Here is a 17,349-nt window from a genome sequence, read left to right as displayed (position 1 = left end):
TAGGGCTGCTTTTCGGGGTTCCTCAGCTATGGTGCAAGTGGACATGCACAGATGAGACTCCATATGCTCTGGGCAGCTTTCATGAGCCTTAGGCCAAAGCTTGCAATGAATCCTAGGCTTCTGTTATCCAGATTGGCAGCCTGGGATAGGGTCTCTGTCTCACTAGACTCAGACTCAGTGTATGTGTGTGTGTGTCTGTATAAAACAATGAATTTGCTTCACAAAAGATATAGATTCTTGTCATTTAGATTACTGTTATAAAGTCATAGTGAAAACTGAATTAGCAAATACTGAACTATTGTTCCTAAAGGGAAGTACAGGATAAAGTTCCTATTAGCCTTTGATCACGACATTGTTGTTAGTTGATTAGTACATAACTATATATGTATTTCTGTTTAAAGATCCCTATTAAAATCTAAGTGGTTGATTCATTATAGTTGAACTCAAAGCCAGAAGCATTATAACTCATGCCTGAATGAAATATATTTTTCTGTGAGGCACATCACATTCTTTTTGTATTTAGACACATTGGCACATCACATTCTTTTTGTACTTAGGGACATCACACAGCTCTTTGGCACTATACATTGGTTAGTGATTTTATATATTTTTTAATGTTTCATTTTATTTTGTTATTTTATATTGTATTTTATTATTTTATTTTATGTATTTATTTATTTTTTTGAGATGGAGTCTCACTCTCATCCAGGCTGGAGTGCTGTGACACGATCTTGGCTCACTGCCACCTCCACCTCCCGGGTTCACGCCATTCTCCTCCTGCCTCAGCCTCCCGAGTAGCTGGGACTGCAGGTGCCCGCCACCACACCCAGCAATTTTTTTGTATTTTTAGTAGAGATGGGGTTTCACCATGTTAGCCAGGATGGTCTTGATCTCCTGACCTCATGATCCGCCCGCCTTGGCCTCCCAAAGTGCTGGGATTACAGGTGTGAGCCACCGCACCCGGCTTTATTTTTTGAAACACAGTCTCACTCTGTCAACGAGTCTGGTGTGCAGTGGTGTGATCTTGGCTTACTGCAACCTATGTCTCCTGGGTTCAAGTGATTCTTGTGCCTCAGCCTCCCTAGGAGCTGGGATTACAGGTATGCGCCACCACACCCAGCTAATTTTTATGTTTTTAATAGAGACGGGGTATTACCATGTTGGCCAAGCTGGTCTTAAACTTTTGACCTCAAGTGATAGGCCTGCCTTGGCCTCTCAAAGTGCTGAGATTACAGGTGTGAGCCACTGCACCCAGCTGGATAGTGATTTTAAACAGCAAAATTACTAACAAAAAAGCAAAAATAAGAAAAATGTGATACTGCATACAGCAGGAAAAGCCTGCTTTTTTAGAGTACTTGACACATGAAGTCAGAGAAAGGCTCACCTCTTCTAACATTAGCTGGGAGTGTGTATCCAGTGGCTCGAATTTTTTGCTGCCCTGTGCAAGTCTGTGAATAACTGTGAATTGATCTTGTGTACATATAAATTTTCGTGAGTTGAATAACATAGAACCCACAAATAATGAATATCAATTAAAGCTCTGAAAGCTGATAAATTGTTGCATATATGTCATATGACCTTTTAGCTAGAGATCATGGAAAATTTGTAAAAAATATAGATTTTTCCTATATCATGTGGCTGTGTTCTTTTGTTGACAGTAAAGGACAAAATATTGCAATAAACATGTGCTCATAGAATGGTTATATGTCTTTGTAAAGCTGATAAATTTTTGTGTATGCATCAGGTGATTTTCTATTTATCTTCCCTGCATTCAGACATTAAGTACACAATGTCTTCATGTAATGTCCAATTAAATATATTTAGAATTCAGTCACAGTTTTAAAAAGTCATAGATAGCTTCCTTCTCTACTTCTGAAAAACCTTTAGAGATTTCTCAATGATCACAATTTGTGGTATCACTAATTTAGTGTGATTTATTCAAGGAGGAAAATGCAATTGAGAAGTTCAGAGAATAGCAGATGAGTGATCATACCTCAGGTTTTCAGACATTCATGCCCATGCTCTCAGAACTATGGAACTGATGCATTAGGCAACTAGTAAAAGTTCTGTTAGCTTTGAGAACTGAAGAATTTGTGGCAGAACACATTGGAAAAACAGAAGGAATGAAACTTTCTTGGAGGTTGTATGTAGCCAGTTCTGAGACCCTGATGACCTTGATGAGAATGTTATTTTAATAATGTCAACAGGTGCTGGAGAGGATGTGGAGAAATAGGAACACTTTTACACTGTTGGTGGGACTGTAAAGTACTTGAACCATTGTGGAAGACAGTGTGGTGATTCCTCAAGGATCTAGAACTAGAAATACCATTTGACCCAGCCATCCCATTACTGGCTATATACCCAAAGGATTATAAATCATGCTGCTGTAAAGACACATGCATATGTAAGATTATTGAGGCACTATTCACAATAGCAAAGACTTGGAACCAACCCAAATGCCCATCAATGATAGACTGGATTAAGAAAATGTGGCACATATATACCATGGAATACTATGCAGCCATAAAAAAGGATGAGTTCATGTGCTTTGTAGGGACACAGATGAAGCTGGAAACCATCATTCTCAGCAAACTTGCAGGGACAAAAAAACAAACACTAGGTGTTCTCACTCATAGGTGGGAATTGAACAGTGAGAACACTTGGACACAGGAAAGGGAACATCACACACCCGGGCCTGTTGTGGGGTTGGGGGAGGAGGGGAGGGATAGCATTGGGAGATATACCTAATGTAAATGACGAGTTAATGGGTGCAGCACACCAACATGGCACGTGTATATATATGTAACAAACCTGCATGTTGTGCACATGTATCCTAGAACTTAAAGTATAATAAAAATGTGTACATATATATATATATATATATATATATATATTTCCTGAAAAACTTTACAGAATTACCAATGAATCAGAAATGCCATTCTGAGGTATACACCTCCAAATAATTGAAACAAAACAAACCACTCAAACAAACACTTGTTCATGAATGCCCATAGCAACTTGATTCAAGTAGCCAAAAGGTGGAAACAACCCAAATGTCCATGACTGTGTAAACAAGCTGTAGTATATACAGACAATGGAATATTACTCAGCCATAAAAAGGAATGGAGTACTGATACCTGCTACAACCTGCATGTCCCTTAAAGACATTATGCTAAGTGAAAGGAACCAGACACAGAATCCCATGTTTTTTGAGTTATTTTGAATATTTTGAAATATTCAGAATAGGTAAATCCATAGAGACAGAATAGATTAATGATTGCCAGAGAATGATAGTGTGTACTTCTGGAGTTACAAAAAAACTTGAAAATAGAGAGTGGTGGTGGCTGCACAACATTGGGAATACACTAAATGCCACTGAATTGTATACTCTAAAATTGCTAATTGTATGTTATGTGGATTTCCCCTCAATAAAAGATAGACACATCAAAATAAAAAACAGTATTCAGATAACTAAAAAAACTAAATTATTGCTGTGTGTTTTGTTTACATCTGTATTTACTGCATTGAGCTTGGTGACTCACAGTATTTAAGAAAAATTCTACAAAGGCTTCAGTAGTACATTTGCCACCAAGAGACAGCTGTTAAAAGTTTTGATAAAAATCCTAATAGACTATTGTGTCAATATAAACATTTCAAAATTTAAAATGTGTTTTTTACTCTGTATACCAGTTTGTAACCTAAAGTCAATAGAGTATACTAATAATATCATGCCAAAATACCTCAAATTTATAGGCTGCATTTACAATTTTAAAACATTTGTAATCTCTTATTCCATTACTTAAGTTAAACATTTTCTCGGCCGGGCATGGTGGCTCATGCCTGTAATCTCAGCACTTTGGGAGGCCAAGTTAGGCAGATCACCTGAGGTCGGGAGTTCGAGACCAGCCTGGCCAGTATGGTAAACCTCATCTCTACTAAAAATACAAAAATTAGCAGGGTGCGGTGGTACACACCTGTAATCCCAGCTACTCTGGGACTGAGACAGGCGAATCTCTTGAACCTAGGAGGCAGAGGTGAGCTGAGATGGCGCCATTGCACTCCAGCTTGGGCAACAGAGTGAGACTCTTCTTAAAACTAGAAAACATTTTCTTTCTGAGCATTTTAGTCTCTTTGTTTCTTTTTATGCTTTTAAAATAATCACTGTTGACAAGCCTAGTGAAAATTTTTATGTGCCAGTAATTGTTGTTATATATCCATTACCGGCATTATGGAGGCAAGGAATACACACACACAAATACTCTTGTTTTTAAATGAACTTTTGATTGCTTAATGCCAGATTGTCCTCTTGAAAGGCTTTACTGATTTATATTTGCACATCAGTATGTATGAGAGTAACTATGTTCTTGAATTCCTATCACTGCTTAGTATTATTTGTACCATTGGATTGTAGTTTATATTACTAATTTCTCTTCCACTCTCCTTCCTGACCCCCCACCCTGTCTTTCCCCCTCCTTCTTTCCCTCCCTCCCTCCTTTCCACCCTCCTTCCCTCATTTCCCTTCTTTTCCTTCTCTTTTCTTTCTCTCCTTCCTTCTCTTTCTTCCTTTCCTTCTCTTTTTTGTTTTTTGACAATTGTTTCTGTTTTCATTTCTAAGAAAATTCTTACAAATCCTTAAAACTCATAAAAATGGGAAAGCTTGTCGTAAATTTTTTTGTTGTACTATGTATACAGTAGTCAGGACCTTTTGTAAAGTTTGCATTTCCCCTTTAAAAAATTATTTATAAAATGACATAAAAATTATGTATCTCTCTCGAGTACAACATCTTGTTTTGAAATATGTGTACATTGTAGAATTGTTGAAACAAACTAACATTTGCATTACTTCACAAATTTCTATTTATTTTGGTGTTAAGAACATTTAAAATTTACTCTCAGCAATTTTCAAGATATATAATATGAATATAGTTACTCTGTTTTATAGTAGATCACTTGAACTTATGCTATCTCACTGAAATTTTGTTTCCTTTGACCAACATCTCTTTAACTACACCCCTCACCCTCATTTTTTTTTTTTTTTTTCTTGAGACAAGGTTTGGCTCTGTCACCCAGTCTGGAATGTGGTGGCACAATAATGGCTAACTGCTATCTCTGCTTCCCCAGCTCAAGCAGTCCTCCCACATTAGCCTTCTGAGTAGCTGGGGCTGCAGGCATGCGCCACCATGCCAGGATATTTTTTTTTTTTTGTATTCTTTGTGGAAATGGGGTTTTGCCATATTGCCCACACTGGTCTTGAACTACGGAACTCAAGCAGTCTGCCATCTTGACCTCCCAAAGTGCTGGGATTACAGGTGTGAGCCAGTGTGCCCAACCCCATTTTTTTATTTAAAAGAAGTGAAGCAAGGTCATGAGGTTAAAGAAAATATGACATGGCATCTTTTCCACTTCTTTTTCTCCTTGTATTTCTATTATGTTAAACATAAAAATATGGTAGGGATTATAGAACTCTGAAGTTTTTTTTTTAATAGTTAACTTTCATTATTTGCTCTTGAATTTTTTTTCTTTATATGAATATATTGTTGGTTCTTGGCAGTCATTTTAATACTTTAAGAAGTATGTTTGTATATTTAATATGTGATTAACAAATGAGTTTTATGTTCTCTGGCTTTAATGAAACTGAATTTCAGGTACTTAGAAATACTTCTAAGGAAATTAGGGATTTAAGCTTATAACAGACTAAAATGAATAGATTTAAATAGAAAACAAATATTAAAAATAATTAGAAGGCTGTTTAAGACTAAAATTGGGTTCAAGGATTGATAAAACTTTAGTTTTGGGTATTCATCAAGGCGGTTAATGTTGAAATGGTTGGTAAACCGTTTTTGTAAGTGGTAAAGGAAAACAGTGATCTTGCCTATAATGATATTAAAAGGTTTCACAGTGGGACGAACAAGGACAACTTGAGCCACTGAGGACCCAAGAAGCACATAATAAAGAGTGTGTGAATTATGGTTTACCAAGAGAAGAATCAATTAGACAGTTACTGCAATTATTGTGAAACAGACATTGTGTAGTATAAAGAAATCAAAATAAATGATCCTCACACTCTTGCCCCATCCTCTGTTTAAGACTTCAGAAAAGTCTAGTTACAGTAGGATTAGGAATTTTATCCATGGGTCAGTACTTGACTTAACTATTAAAAGTAAGGACAATGCTTTGAATAAGATAAATTCGACAGAGAAACTATAAAGAGGGAGATTGGTAATAGCCATTAATTTTAATAACCTATTTAGAAGACATAAAATGTTAAGATTTTTTAAATGGTAAGATCCCAGGGACTGATGTAATAGACTGATACTTGAGAACTTGCTTAAATGGCTGAAAATATAACAGGTAAGCTTAAGTACATGAGGTTACATTCAAAATTATAAGAGGTAAATTCCTCATAAATTCTGAATGTGAATTTTAAACTTTATAGGTTGCAAATGGAGGCTGACCATAGTACTCTTCTAAAGCCTTTATCTAGGACAATGGTTAACAGTATGATTATAATGTTTTTACTTTATTTTATTATTATTATACTTTAACTTTTAGGGTACATGTGCACAACGTGCAGGTTTGTTACATATGTATACATGTGCCATGTTGGTGTGCTGCATCCATTAACTCGTCATTTAGCATTAAATATATCTCCTCATGCTATCCCTCCCCCCTCCCCCCACCCCACAACAGTCCCCGGTGTGTGATGTTCCCCTTCCTGTGTCCATGTGTTCTCATTGTTCAGTTCCCACCTATGAGTGAGAACATGTGGTGTTTGGTTTTTTGTCCTTGCGGTAGTTTGCTGAGAATAATGGATTCCAGTTTCTTCCATGTCCCCGCAAAGGACATGAACTCATCATTTTTTATGGCTGCATAGTATTCCATGGTATATATGTGCCACATTTTCTTAATCCAGTCTATCATTGTTGAACATTTAAACTAAAGAGCTTCTGCACAGCAAAAGAAACTACCTTCAGAATGAACAGGCAACCTACAGAATGGGAGAAAATTTTTGCAACCTACTCATCTGACAAAGGGCTAATATCCAGAATCTACAATGAACTCAAACAAATTTACGAGAAAAAAACAAACAATCCCATCAAAAAGTGGGTGAAGGATACAAACACACACTTCTCAAAAGAAGATATTTATGCAGCCAAAACACACATGAAAAAATGCTCATCATCACTGGCCATCAGAGAAATGCAAATCAAAACCGCAGTGAGATACTATCTCACACCAATTAGAATGGCGATCATTAAAAAGTCGGGAAACAACAGGTGCTGGAGAGGATCTGGAGAAATAGGAACACTTTTACACTGTTGGTGGGACTATAAACTAGTTCAACCATTGTGGAAGTCAGTGTGGCGATTCCTCAGGGATCTGGAACTAGAAATACCATTTGACCCAGTGATCCCATTACTGGGTATATACCCAAAGGATTATAAATCATGCTGCTATAAAGACACATGCACACGTATGTTTATAGCGGCACTATTCACAATAGTAAAGACTTGGAACCAACCTAAATGTCCAATAATGTTTTTACTTTTTATAGACATGGTCAAATGTATACTATATTTTACAAGTTATTAGAGAGTTTCTATGTATACGGCACTATTCACAATAGTAAAGACTTGGAACCAACCTAAATGTCCAATAATGTTTTTACTTTTTATAGACATGGTCAAATGTATACTATATTTTACAAGTTATTAGAGAGTTTCTATGTATACTCCATTTCCCTCTTAGCCTCTTCCACTAGGGTGATAGATTTGTCACAGTATTATGAAGCAGTATTGATAAATTAACTAAAGTCTCTATTCAAATTTTTTTAAGAAAGTTTTTCCCTGTTGTCCTTTTTCTCTTTCAGAGTTCCGACTAGGATAGCTAATTTTATTTAGTTGTCATGTCTCCTTATGATCTTCTTGTCTGTTGCCACTTTCTCAGGCTTTCCTTATTTTTGATGATGTTAGTAGTTTTGAGGAGTATTGGTCAGGTATTTTGTAGAATGTCCCTGAACAGGGATCATGTGTTGTTTTTCTCATGATTAAGCTAGGATTATCATTTTTTTAGGAGGAAAATTATAAAGTGCATTTTTATCACATCATATCAGAGACATATACTGTCAACATGACTTAATGTTATTCACTGGCTGAGGCACTGTTTGTTAGGTTTCTCCATTGTGAAGTTACTCTTTTTGCTTCTTTGCGTATCATATTTTCTGGAAGGAAGTCATTATCAATAGCCTGCACTCAAGGGAGTACTTTTTTACAGGTATAGACAAGCCAGTCCTTGGGCATTCATTTGGATTTTGTTGAATTTGTTAATTATTTTAGGAAGATGTTCATCTTATCTATCTATAGTAATTCTTTTAATTCATGTAAATGAAATAACTTTTCAATTGTTTTATGCTTTAATTTCTTGTTTGACAGTTTCAACGTACAGATCCTGCATGTCTTATTAAATATATTCTTATACTAAGACCTAAATACTTAAAATTTTGGTGCTAAATTTTTATGTATAGTTGTTTATTGTTAGTACTATATAAGAAATAATAGTTGAGTTTTAAAATTGACTTTGTATCATAAGAGCTTACTAAATTCATGCTAATTCTAGGAGTAGATTTTATAGATTCCTTGAAATTTTGTTGTTTTCTTCAACTACTTATGAATGATTGGATATTGTTTAGTTTTGAAAAACTGAATACCCCAGCATAAATAAAACTGATTTTTAGGAACAGACTTTAGGACAACATACTTCATACAATTAGTGTTTCTGACTAGGCTCTTATGTGTACCAGGTACTAGAAATTTGTGAGGAAATAAGATGAGGGAGAGAATGGACAATTCAAATGATGGTCATGTTAGAACACTTCTAAGGGGAGTGAGATGGCCTTCTAGTCATCTAGTTTGTAGTGTGTGAAAAGGATAGTAGAGGTGGTTTAAAAAAAATAGGTTTGCACATATAATAATCAAAACCAAGTTTAACTGGGCATTTTTCAGATTAAGAAATATAGGAACAGCAGATGTTAGTAGACATCAATATGCATATGTCCTGAGTCATGGTATTCCTAAATTCTATCTGGGACATAGATGCCATTTTTGAACCTTTTTTCTTTGTTCTGGTACTCCTGTTTTCTTTATCACATATCTTCTTTGTTGGTATATAATTTTTTATTTTTCTTTATTTTTAGAGACAGATTCTTGCTCTGTTGTCCAGGCAGGGGTACACTGGCTCAATGTCGACTGACTGTAACCTCCGTCTTTGTGGCTGAAGCCATTTTTCCACCTCAGCTGCCCAGGTAGCTGGAACTACATGTGCAAGTCACCATGCCTGGCTAATTTTTGTGTTTTTTTCTAGAAACAGAGTTTCATTACCCAAGGCTGGCCTTGAACTCTTGAACTTGAGTAATCCATACCTGCCTTGTTCTCAGAGCGCTGGGATCATAGGTGTGAGCCTCCATGCCCAGCCAGTATATAATATTTTCTAGATGAGCACATTCTTTAGTAGCTTCTTAAGGAAAGATTCATGAGAGATAATGTTGTTTTGAGACTTCACATATATGTTTGTGTGAAATGTCTTTCTTTTAGCCTTGCAACTGTAAATTAATAATCTGAATATTTAAATCTAGGATGGAAATAGTTTTTTTTTTTTTTATAATTTTGGAAGTAGTTTTCCATTTTCTTGGTCCTAGAATTGCTGGTATGAGTCTGAGGCTCCTTAATAACAATTTTTTTCATGTGACCTGTTGCTCAGTGCCTTACCCCTGGAAGTCTTTGTCCTTATGTTGTAAATAGAGGAGTAAGTGGTCTTTTTGGGGTCGCTAAGGATCATTCCAGTATGGCTGTGGAGATTATACTTGATGAGGCAAATGAGATTAAAGAATTTGTTATACTCACAGGTTCTAGAAGAAGGAGGCCTGGCACCCCACACAAGGGGTCATTTAGGTGGAACTCCCAGAGAATGCCCTTACTCAGCACATCAGGAGCTGAGAGAAAGTGGAACCATAGACAGTGGAACCCCTCTATTAGGGGTCAGGACAAAATATTCAAGCAAAAGACTGGAGAGAATTTTACTGATGTCTTTGAATTTTTCTAGATCATAATCAGGGAAAGGCAAGAAGGTCAGCTTGGCAGGGACTAGCCTTATCCTATTGATGCACCTCATTTGGGTTAGATGGTCACAGGCTGTGGGGATGTTGAAGACTTAGGAAAGTACTAATTTTCTAAAAACTGGGAATATAGAATTATTTTTCCGAAGTTTCAAATTGATATGTTTTAGAATAGGCCTATTTTAATCTATTATGTGTCCTTGTGAATCAGCATCTCATGTCCTTCATGTTGGAAATGTTTTGGTGATAATTTAGAAAATCTGTTATTCTTACCCTTACTCAAATTTTATTGTTCATATGCTTTAGCACATGATAATCTGTGATTATGGATAGTCGTTCTGATCTTTGAATTTTCGCATCTCTTCCAGGGAGAGATCTTTACTTATTCCAGAAAAATCATTTTTCTTTTTTTTTAAAGTTTTGTGTTAAAATACACATAACACAATTTGCCATTTAAATCACTTTTAAGTGTTAAATTTCTTTAGCAGTAAGTACATCATAGCCATCACCACTCTTCCAAAACTTTTTTTTTATCATACCAACAAAACTCTGTAGCCATTCAGCTATAAATTCCTATTAACCACTGCCAGCCCTTGTTTGCCTACATTACACCTTGATCTGTATGAATGTATCTTTCCTTGGTAAGTTATAAGTGGAATAATGCATTATTGTTCCTTTTGTGTCTGGATTCTTTTACCTGGCATGTGTTTAATTTAGTCATTCATATAATATGTATTAGAATTTCATTTGCTTTTAAGGCTTATTAATATTTCATTGTATGTGTATACCACAGTTTTGTTTATCCATTGGTGTTTGTGGACACTTGATTTGTTTCCACCTTTTAGCTAGTGTGAATAATGTTGCAATAAACATTGACGTAGATCCTTGTTTCTTTCTTTTTTTTTTTTTTTTTTTTTTTTGAGACAGAGTGTTGCTTTGACGCCCAGGCTGGAATGAAGTGGTGTGATCTGACTCACTGCAACCTCGGCCACCTGGGTTCAGGTGATTCTTCTGCCTCAGCCTCTGGAGTAGCTGAGATTATAGGCACCTACCACCATGCCTGGCTAATTTTGTATTTTTAGTAGAGACGGGGTTTTGCCATGTTGTCTAGGCCAGTCTCAAACTCCTGGTCTCAGGTGATCTGCCCACCTTGGCCTCCGGAAGTGCTAGGATTATAGGCATGAACCACCATGCCCGGCCTGTTTATTTTCTTTAACCAGTTAGCAATGTATATTGTATATATTTCTTTGATTGAAATGTTATTTTAGTGGTCACTCCTCCTTCTTCCTTTCTTCAGTTAGGTCCTTGCAGTCACTAGTCTACCTTGTGTCTCTGTGGATTGCCTGTTATTGATATATAAATGATATCAAATTGTATATGTCAGCTGTTTTTACTCAGCAAAATGTTTTCAGGGTTCTTTCATGTTGCAGCATGTATTACTACTATGTTCCTTTTTATTACTGAATAATATTTTATTGTGTATGTGTGCCACAGTTTACTGTTCATCTTGGATGAATGCTTTATGTTTTTTTTTTCCTACCTTTTGGCTGTTTGGGAATGTGCTATGAAAATTAGTATACAGACATTTGTTTGAGTCCCCACTTTTAGTTGTTTTTTTTTTTTTTGTAGTTGTTACCTAGGCTGGAGTGCAGTGACGTGATCTTGGCTCACAGCAGCCTTTGTGTCCCGGGTTCAAGCAATTCTCTTGCCTTAGCCTCCTGAGTAGCTGGGATTACTGGCACACGCCAGCACACCCAGCCAATTTTTGCCTTTTTTTATTTTATTTTTTAAATTTTTTATTTTTTGGTAGAGACAGGGTTTCGCCATGTTGGCCAGGCTGGTCTCGAACTCCTGACCTCAGGTGATCCAGCTGCCTCAGCCTCCCAAAGTGTTGGGATTACAGGCGTGAGCCACTGCACCTGGCCTTCAGTTCTTTTGACAAGTTAGCTGGGAGTGGAATTGCTATTTTTATTACTGAAAAAACAGTAATTTTTTTAAGAAAACTGTTTTCCACAGATGTTGTACCCGTTATTACTATCCTGCCATTGAAGGAGACTTCCAGTTTTTTGCCAGCACTTGTTTTTACCTATTTCCCCACACCTCCCATTGTAACTATTACAGTGTGAAGTGATAGTCTCATAGTGGTTTTGATTTGCATTATTTCCCTAATGACTAACGATGTCGAGTATCTTTTCAGGTGCTCATTGGCCATTTATGTATCTTCTTTGGAGAAATGTCTGTTTGGATTCTTTATGTTTTTTTTTTTAGTTGAGCTACTTGTCTTTTTGTTACTGAGTTCTAGGAGTTTTTTTGTATATTCTCGATAATAAATTTTGATTAAACATATGATTTGCAAATATTTTCCCCCATTGTATATGTTTTCATTTCATTTTATTAACAATGAGCTTTGCGCAGTTTCTAATTTAGATCAAGTTCAGTTTGTCTTTTGTTGCTCATGCTTTTGATGTCCTCTCTGTTGCCGTGTTCATGAACATGAAAAATCTTTATATTTTCTTCCAGATTTCTTTGGTTTTACTTCTTATATTTAATAAAGAATTGATTACATTTAGTATATTATGTGAGTTGGGGGACCAGCCTCATTCTTTTGCGTGAGAAAATTGAACTGCCCTTTCAAGAGTGAACTAGGCATTCTGTGAAAAAATCAATTGATCATATATGTAAAGATTATTTTCAGGTTCTCAGCTCTATTTTACCATTGGTCTCTATTTCTATCCTTATGTTAGCTATACTGTTTTGATTATAGTAGCTTTCTAGGAAGTGTTGATACTGGGAATTGTGAGTCACTGGAGTTTATTGCTCTTCACAGTTGTTTTAGCTGCTTGCAGTTGCTTAGCGCTCTAGCAGTGCATTGGTCCCAAAGTGACCTCTCTCTGGAGCAATGGGTTTGCGTGATCTCCAGGCAGTCCCCTGTGTTAGCGTGAGGGCCTTTGAAGGATGTAGGGGCTTTGTTGTGGCTAGCATCCACATCTCTTTTTCACTCACATTTGGATAAATTTCATACCTATCTTTTAAGTACGTTTTACATCTGGTTCTTTCTCCATTCCTTGTGGAGTGTGATGACACTTAGATCTCTAGTTATAACCCACAAATCCCTGAGGCTCCATCCTTTCTCTTGCCTTAGTTTCTTTTTTCTTGTTAGTTTGGATTGAATAGTTTTTTATCTTTCCATATTCTAATTTAATGATGTTTCTATGTGCATTGTGCCACTGAGGCTATGAGCTGAGCTCTTTATTTTGAGTATTTCATTTATAAGTTCTAAAGTTTACATTGGTTTGCCTTTTATAGCTTCTGTTTCTTTACTGTGACTTCCAATTTTTCCTTTGTTTATTGCTCTTTGAAGCACTTTTATTCCAGTTTAAAAATTTTTATCCTATATTCAAACATTTCTCCCATCTTTTTCATTCATTGTGATATACTTCTTTTTTTTTTTGATATGGTGAATGATTTTTGACTGGATCTTAGAAATTTTTATGTTACGCTATCAGACAGTCTCACTCTGTTGCCCAGCAGCAGTGCTGTCTCAGCTCACTGCAGCCTCTGCCTCATGGGTTCCAGTGATTCTTGTGCCTCAGCCTATCAAGCAGCTGAAACTACAGGTATGTGCCACCATACCTCGCTGATTTTTGTAGTTTTAGTAAAGATGGGGTTTCACTATGTTAACAGGCCTGGCTGGTCTCGAACCCCTGATCTTAAGTGATCCACCCACCTCAGCCTCCGAAAGTACTGGGATTACAGGTGTGAGCCACTGCACCTGGCTGGTGGATCTTACGTTAATCTACAGTAAATAGTATTGCTGTCTCGTACTGCCAGGTGAATGTTAAAGTTCAGATTACTGAGTTAGGCTTTTTGCTAATGTTGAACTGAAATGAGAGTTTTGGCTTCCCACATGGTTTCCATTATTATTCCAGTCTTCCTTATTACTGGCCAGTGGTTAAAATCCTGACTTCCACTGGGGTGCTTTGACTCCACTAACATGCGCAGGCAGCTTGTTACTGCCACATGAGTGTGAAATCTAGGCTACCTTCAGTGGAGGACATGTGAGCCTCATTACCAGCCATGAGATAAATTCTTTTCTTGCTCCCTACTTGGCTTCCTCTCACATTAACGCAATAGGTAGCCTGATATATGATAGATGTCTATGCTTTCTACTTGACCTTCGTGTAGAGTAGGTGGTTTGAGCGAACTTTTTTCTGTACTGTTTGCAATAGACAGATTCCGTTCTAAGTTTTCTGTCTTGCTGGATTGCCTTTTTCCTTTGATTAGGGAGATTAGTACCATCCTGCCTGCCTTCATTCTTTTTGGTGCTTCTGAATGGTGGCTTCTTCAGTCTCAAATGTAAGATAAAAGGGAAAAAGATAACCTGTAAATTGGTGGGAATTTACCACTATGGTATTCCTCAGGCTTTCTGTTCCTTTTTCTGTTCTTTTTTTTCTGACAGTTGTTAATTCTAGTGTTTATGCTGAGCGGTATCCCACATTACTCATTTGCGCAACGCTTTTTGAGGTCTGTCTTCCAGGACTTTACTAACCCAGGAGATTCTTTCTCTCCGTTTCTCTCTGTAAAACTGCTAGCCAGTCTGCAGTTTATGTACTTGCTATTTTGGAGCTGCTAGACGCTTAACTGTAAAAATCTACATGTTTTCTATGATATTTTTGGGTTTGAACACCCCCAAATGCTTTCTGTATAAATTCACACTGGAAGAGCAATTACTGCATTCCATGATCTTAAGCCTACTTTTTCCACTAGAGTTGAACCTTTGCTTTTCAAGGGCTGCAGCCTGAGATAATGGCCACTACTCTTGAAATGATCCCTGTGTTTTAGGAGCACGCACTGGGCAGGAGCTATAGTCTTTAGTCTGCTTGCCTCTCTTACGTGGAATCTACCCAGAGTTATTTGGATCAAGGGCTGTTGGGCATCAGTACTTTCGTGGTCTGCTGCAACTGGATTAGACTTTTCAGTTAGCCATTGTGGGCATGGGAGAGCAAAGCTGCCTCTCGTCTTGTCATTTGCCTTTTTTTTTTTTTTTTTTCCAGACACAGTCTCACTTTGTCATCCAGGCTGAAGTGCAGTGGCATGAACTTGGCTCACTGCAGTCTCCGCCTCCCAGGTTCAAGTGATTCTCCTGAGTAGCTGGGAATACAGGCACGTGCCACCATGCCTGGCTAATTTTTTGTATTTTTAGTAGAGATGGGGTTTCACTGTGTTAGTCAAGATGGTCTCCATCTTCTGACCTCATGATCCACCCGCCTCAGCCCTCTAAAGTGTTGGGATTACAGGCATGAGCAACTGCGCCTGGCCACACTTGTTTTTAATATAGTTTCTGCAATACTGAGCTGAGTGGGGGAAATGTTGGTAGCCTACATCTGTTGAGGAGTTAGCCTAGCCCTAAAACAGGAGCTTGTGCAAGAGAACACTTTATTTTGGTGGGTCTAGTGGTCCTATCTTACTGAGCTGGGGTACAGTAGGAATGGTGTGAGAAAAAATTAGTTCAGGCTAAAATACGATAGATTTTCACTGTTTTTGCTGAGAACTTAGTTTATTTTCTTAGTAAAATTTTCTGCATTTGAATAGTGCCCTTAAGACAGCTATAGAGAGACTTTAAGTTTGCTTTTCTTGAGAAAGTGTCTGTGGATCTTTTCAGGCTACTTTTTTGGATGTCACTCCTTTATACTTTCTCGTTTTGAAAGTAAATATTTTAGTCATAGAAATGTAGCCTATATCATGAGATGATTCTTATATATGCTGCTGTCTGTTGAGCATTAAATTTGGTCCTTTTAAAATTCTGTCTTGTCATTTTTTGTTTGAAAAAAGCAAGTTTTCCTCAATAGGCTTTCCCCCACACCTTAACTTTTTGTGGCTAAATTCAGTGGAAGCATTTCAGCTAATGTTTACATTTTTATTGTAAAAATCTGAGATTTCTAAAAATGCTTGTTCAAGACAAAATCTTGTGCATATAACAATATGTTCAATCTGCCACTTTTGGCATTCTGCTATTTTCAGTTTATTTTTTCTTTTTCGTCTTTTTCAATTTATTTTTGACTTTGGGTGATATTCAGTGCTATAATTTATCCTGAAAGCTTATCCCCAGGAATATAATCATTGCTTAGCTGTTTTTCAGAGATTCTGAGTTGATTGGATAAAGTGATGGGTTTTCCTAGTTTTGTCATTGTTAATGTTTCCGCTAATTCTAATGTGCTTATACGACTTCTTTTTTACGTTTTTATTTTGTGGTTTTATTTTGTGTGCCTTTTTTAGGCTGTCAGGAACAACCACTTTATATGATTTGAGTACCCTTTTTGCCTTTAGGTAGGTTTTAGGGCATAGGGCATCCTAACTTGGAATTAAACTATAGATAATAGTATCTACTGATTGTGTAAAGGGAAGCATCACAAATAGTTATTTTGTGCCTTAGGTGACTGAATTTTTATCTTTCTAGAAAGTGAATTGCATGTTAAGAAAAATTAGAAAACTTTATCATAGTAGGGAATACCTTTAGAAGATTGCCATTACTTTTGGTCCCTGAAGGAGGTCAAATTGATTCAAGTAATTGCTAAGATACTATGTTTGTTTGAGTGCATGGGTGAGATTTGATCATGGTTTTATATACATAATTAAATTAGTAAGCCATAAAATTTAGGTTATTTGATTTTTATTGTTTGTTAATAGGCATGTTTGGCAGCTTATATTAAAATATCAATTTAATGTCTTAGAGTGGATTTTTAAATGGGATATGATTTGGCTAATAATTATTTTTTCTTTTTCCAGCATTATCTGCATATCAGAGATATTACAGTTTACAGGCTGACTACTGGAAGGTTGGTACAAATTTTCAATGCCAGTTCTTATTTCCTTTATGGCAGATCATACTCAAAATACATTTGTCTTGTCATAGGATGTAACCTATGATACTACTCTTAGTTGTAACTGCTATGAGAATTAGCCATAGATAGTACAATGTGGATAAAGGGAAAGTCCTGTTTGAAAGGCCATGTGTTGATTCCTAATATAAATAAAATTATTTCTGGCTTTCATTAATTACTTGAGTGGGAAAGAAATGTAATTAAAAATGAAAGCTACTTAGTTCCAAAACATATATTGATAAGCATTTATTTTGATTTATTATTTTTTGGTAAAACATTATGGACATATACATATAGCTTAGAATTCACTCATTTAAAGTGTACAATTCAGTAGTTGTTAATGTATTCATAGAGTTG

At 36.5% G+C, this 17,349-nt stretch overlaps 1 protein-coding gene across 20 annotated transcripts in view; it reads left to right on the top strand.

Annotated features, from left to right (window-relative positions):
* The window catches only part of UTY (ubiquitously transcribed tetratricopeptide repeat containing, Y-linked), a 234,468-nt gene that overhangs the window by 14,813 nt on the left and 202,306 nt on the right, over nt 1-17,349 (top strand). For all 20 annotated transcript variants that reach the window (XM_063660969.1, XM_063660967.1, XM_054473301.2 and 17 more), the window contains exon 4: nt 16,898-16,947. In XM_063660969.1, the coding sequence (XP_063517039.1) occupies nt 16,898-16,947 (50 nt within the window). The remainder of the gene's footprint in view (nt 1-16,897; nt 16,948-17,349) is intronic.

The sequence above is a fragment of the Pongo pygmaeus genome, chromosome Y, assembly GCF_028885625.2.
Source record: "Pongo pygmaeus isolate AG05252 chromosome Y, NHGRI_mPonPyg2-v2.0_pri, whole genome shotgun sequence".
Taxonomy (NCBI): domain Eukaryota; kingdom Metazoa; phylum Chordata; class Mammalia; order Primates; family Hominidae; genus Pongo; species Pongo pygmaeus.
The sequence above is the reverse complement of the archived record's forward strand: the minus strand, read 5'-3'. Positions and strand labels throughout refer to the sequence as shown.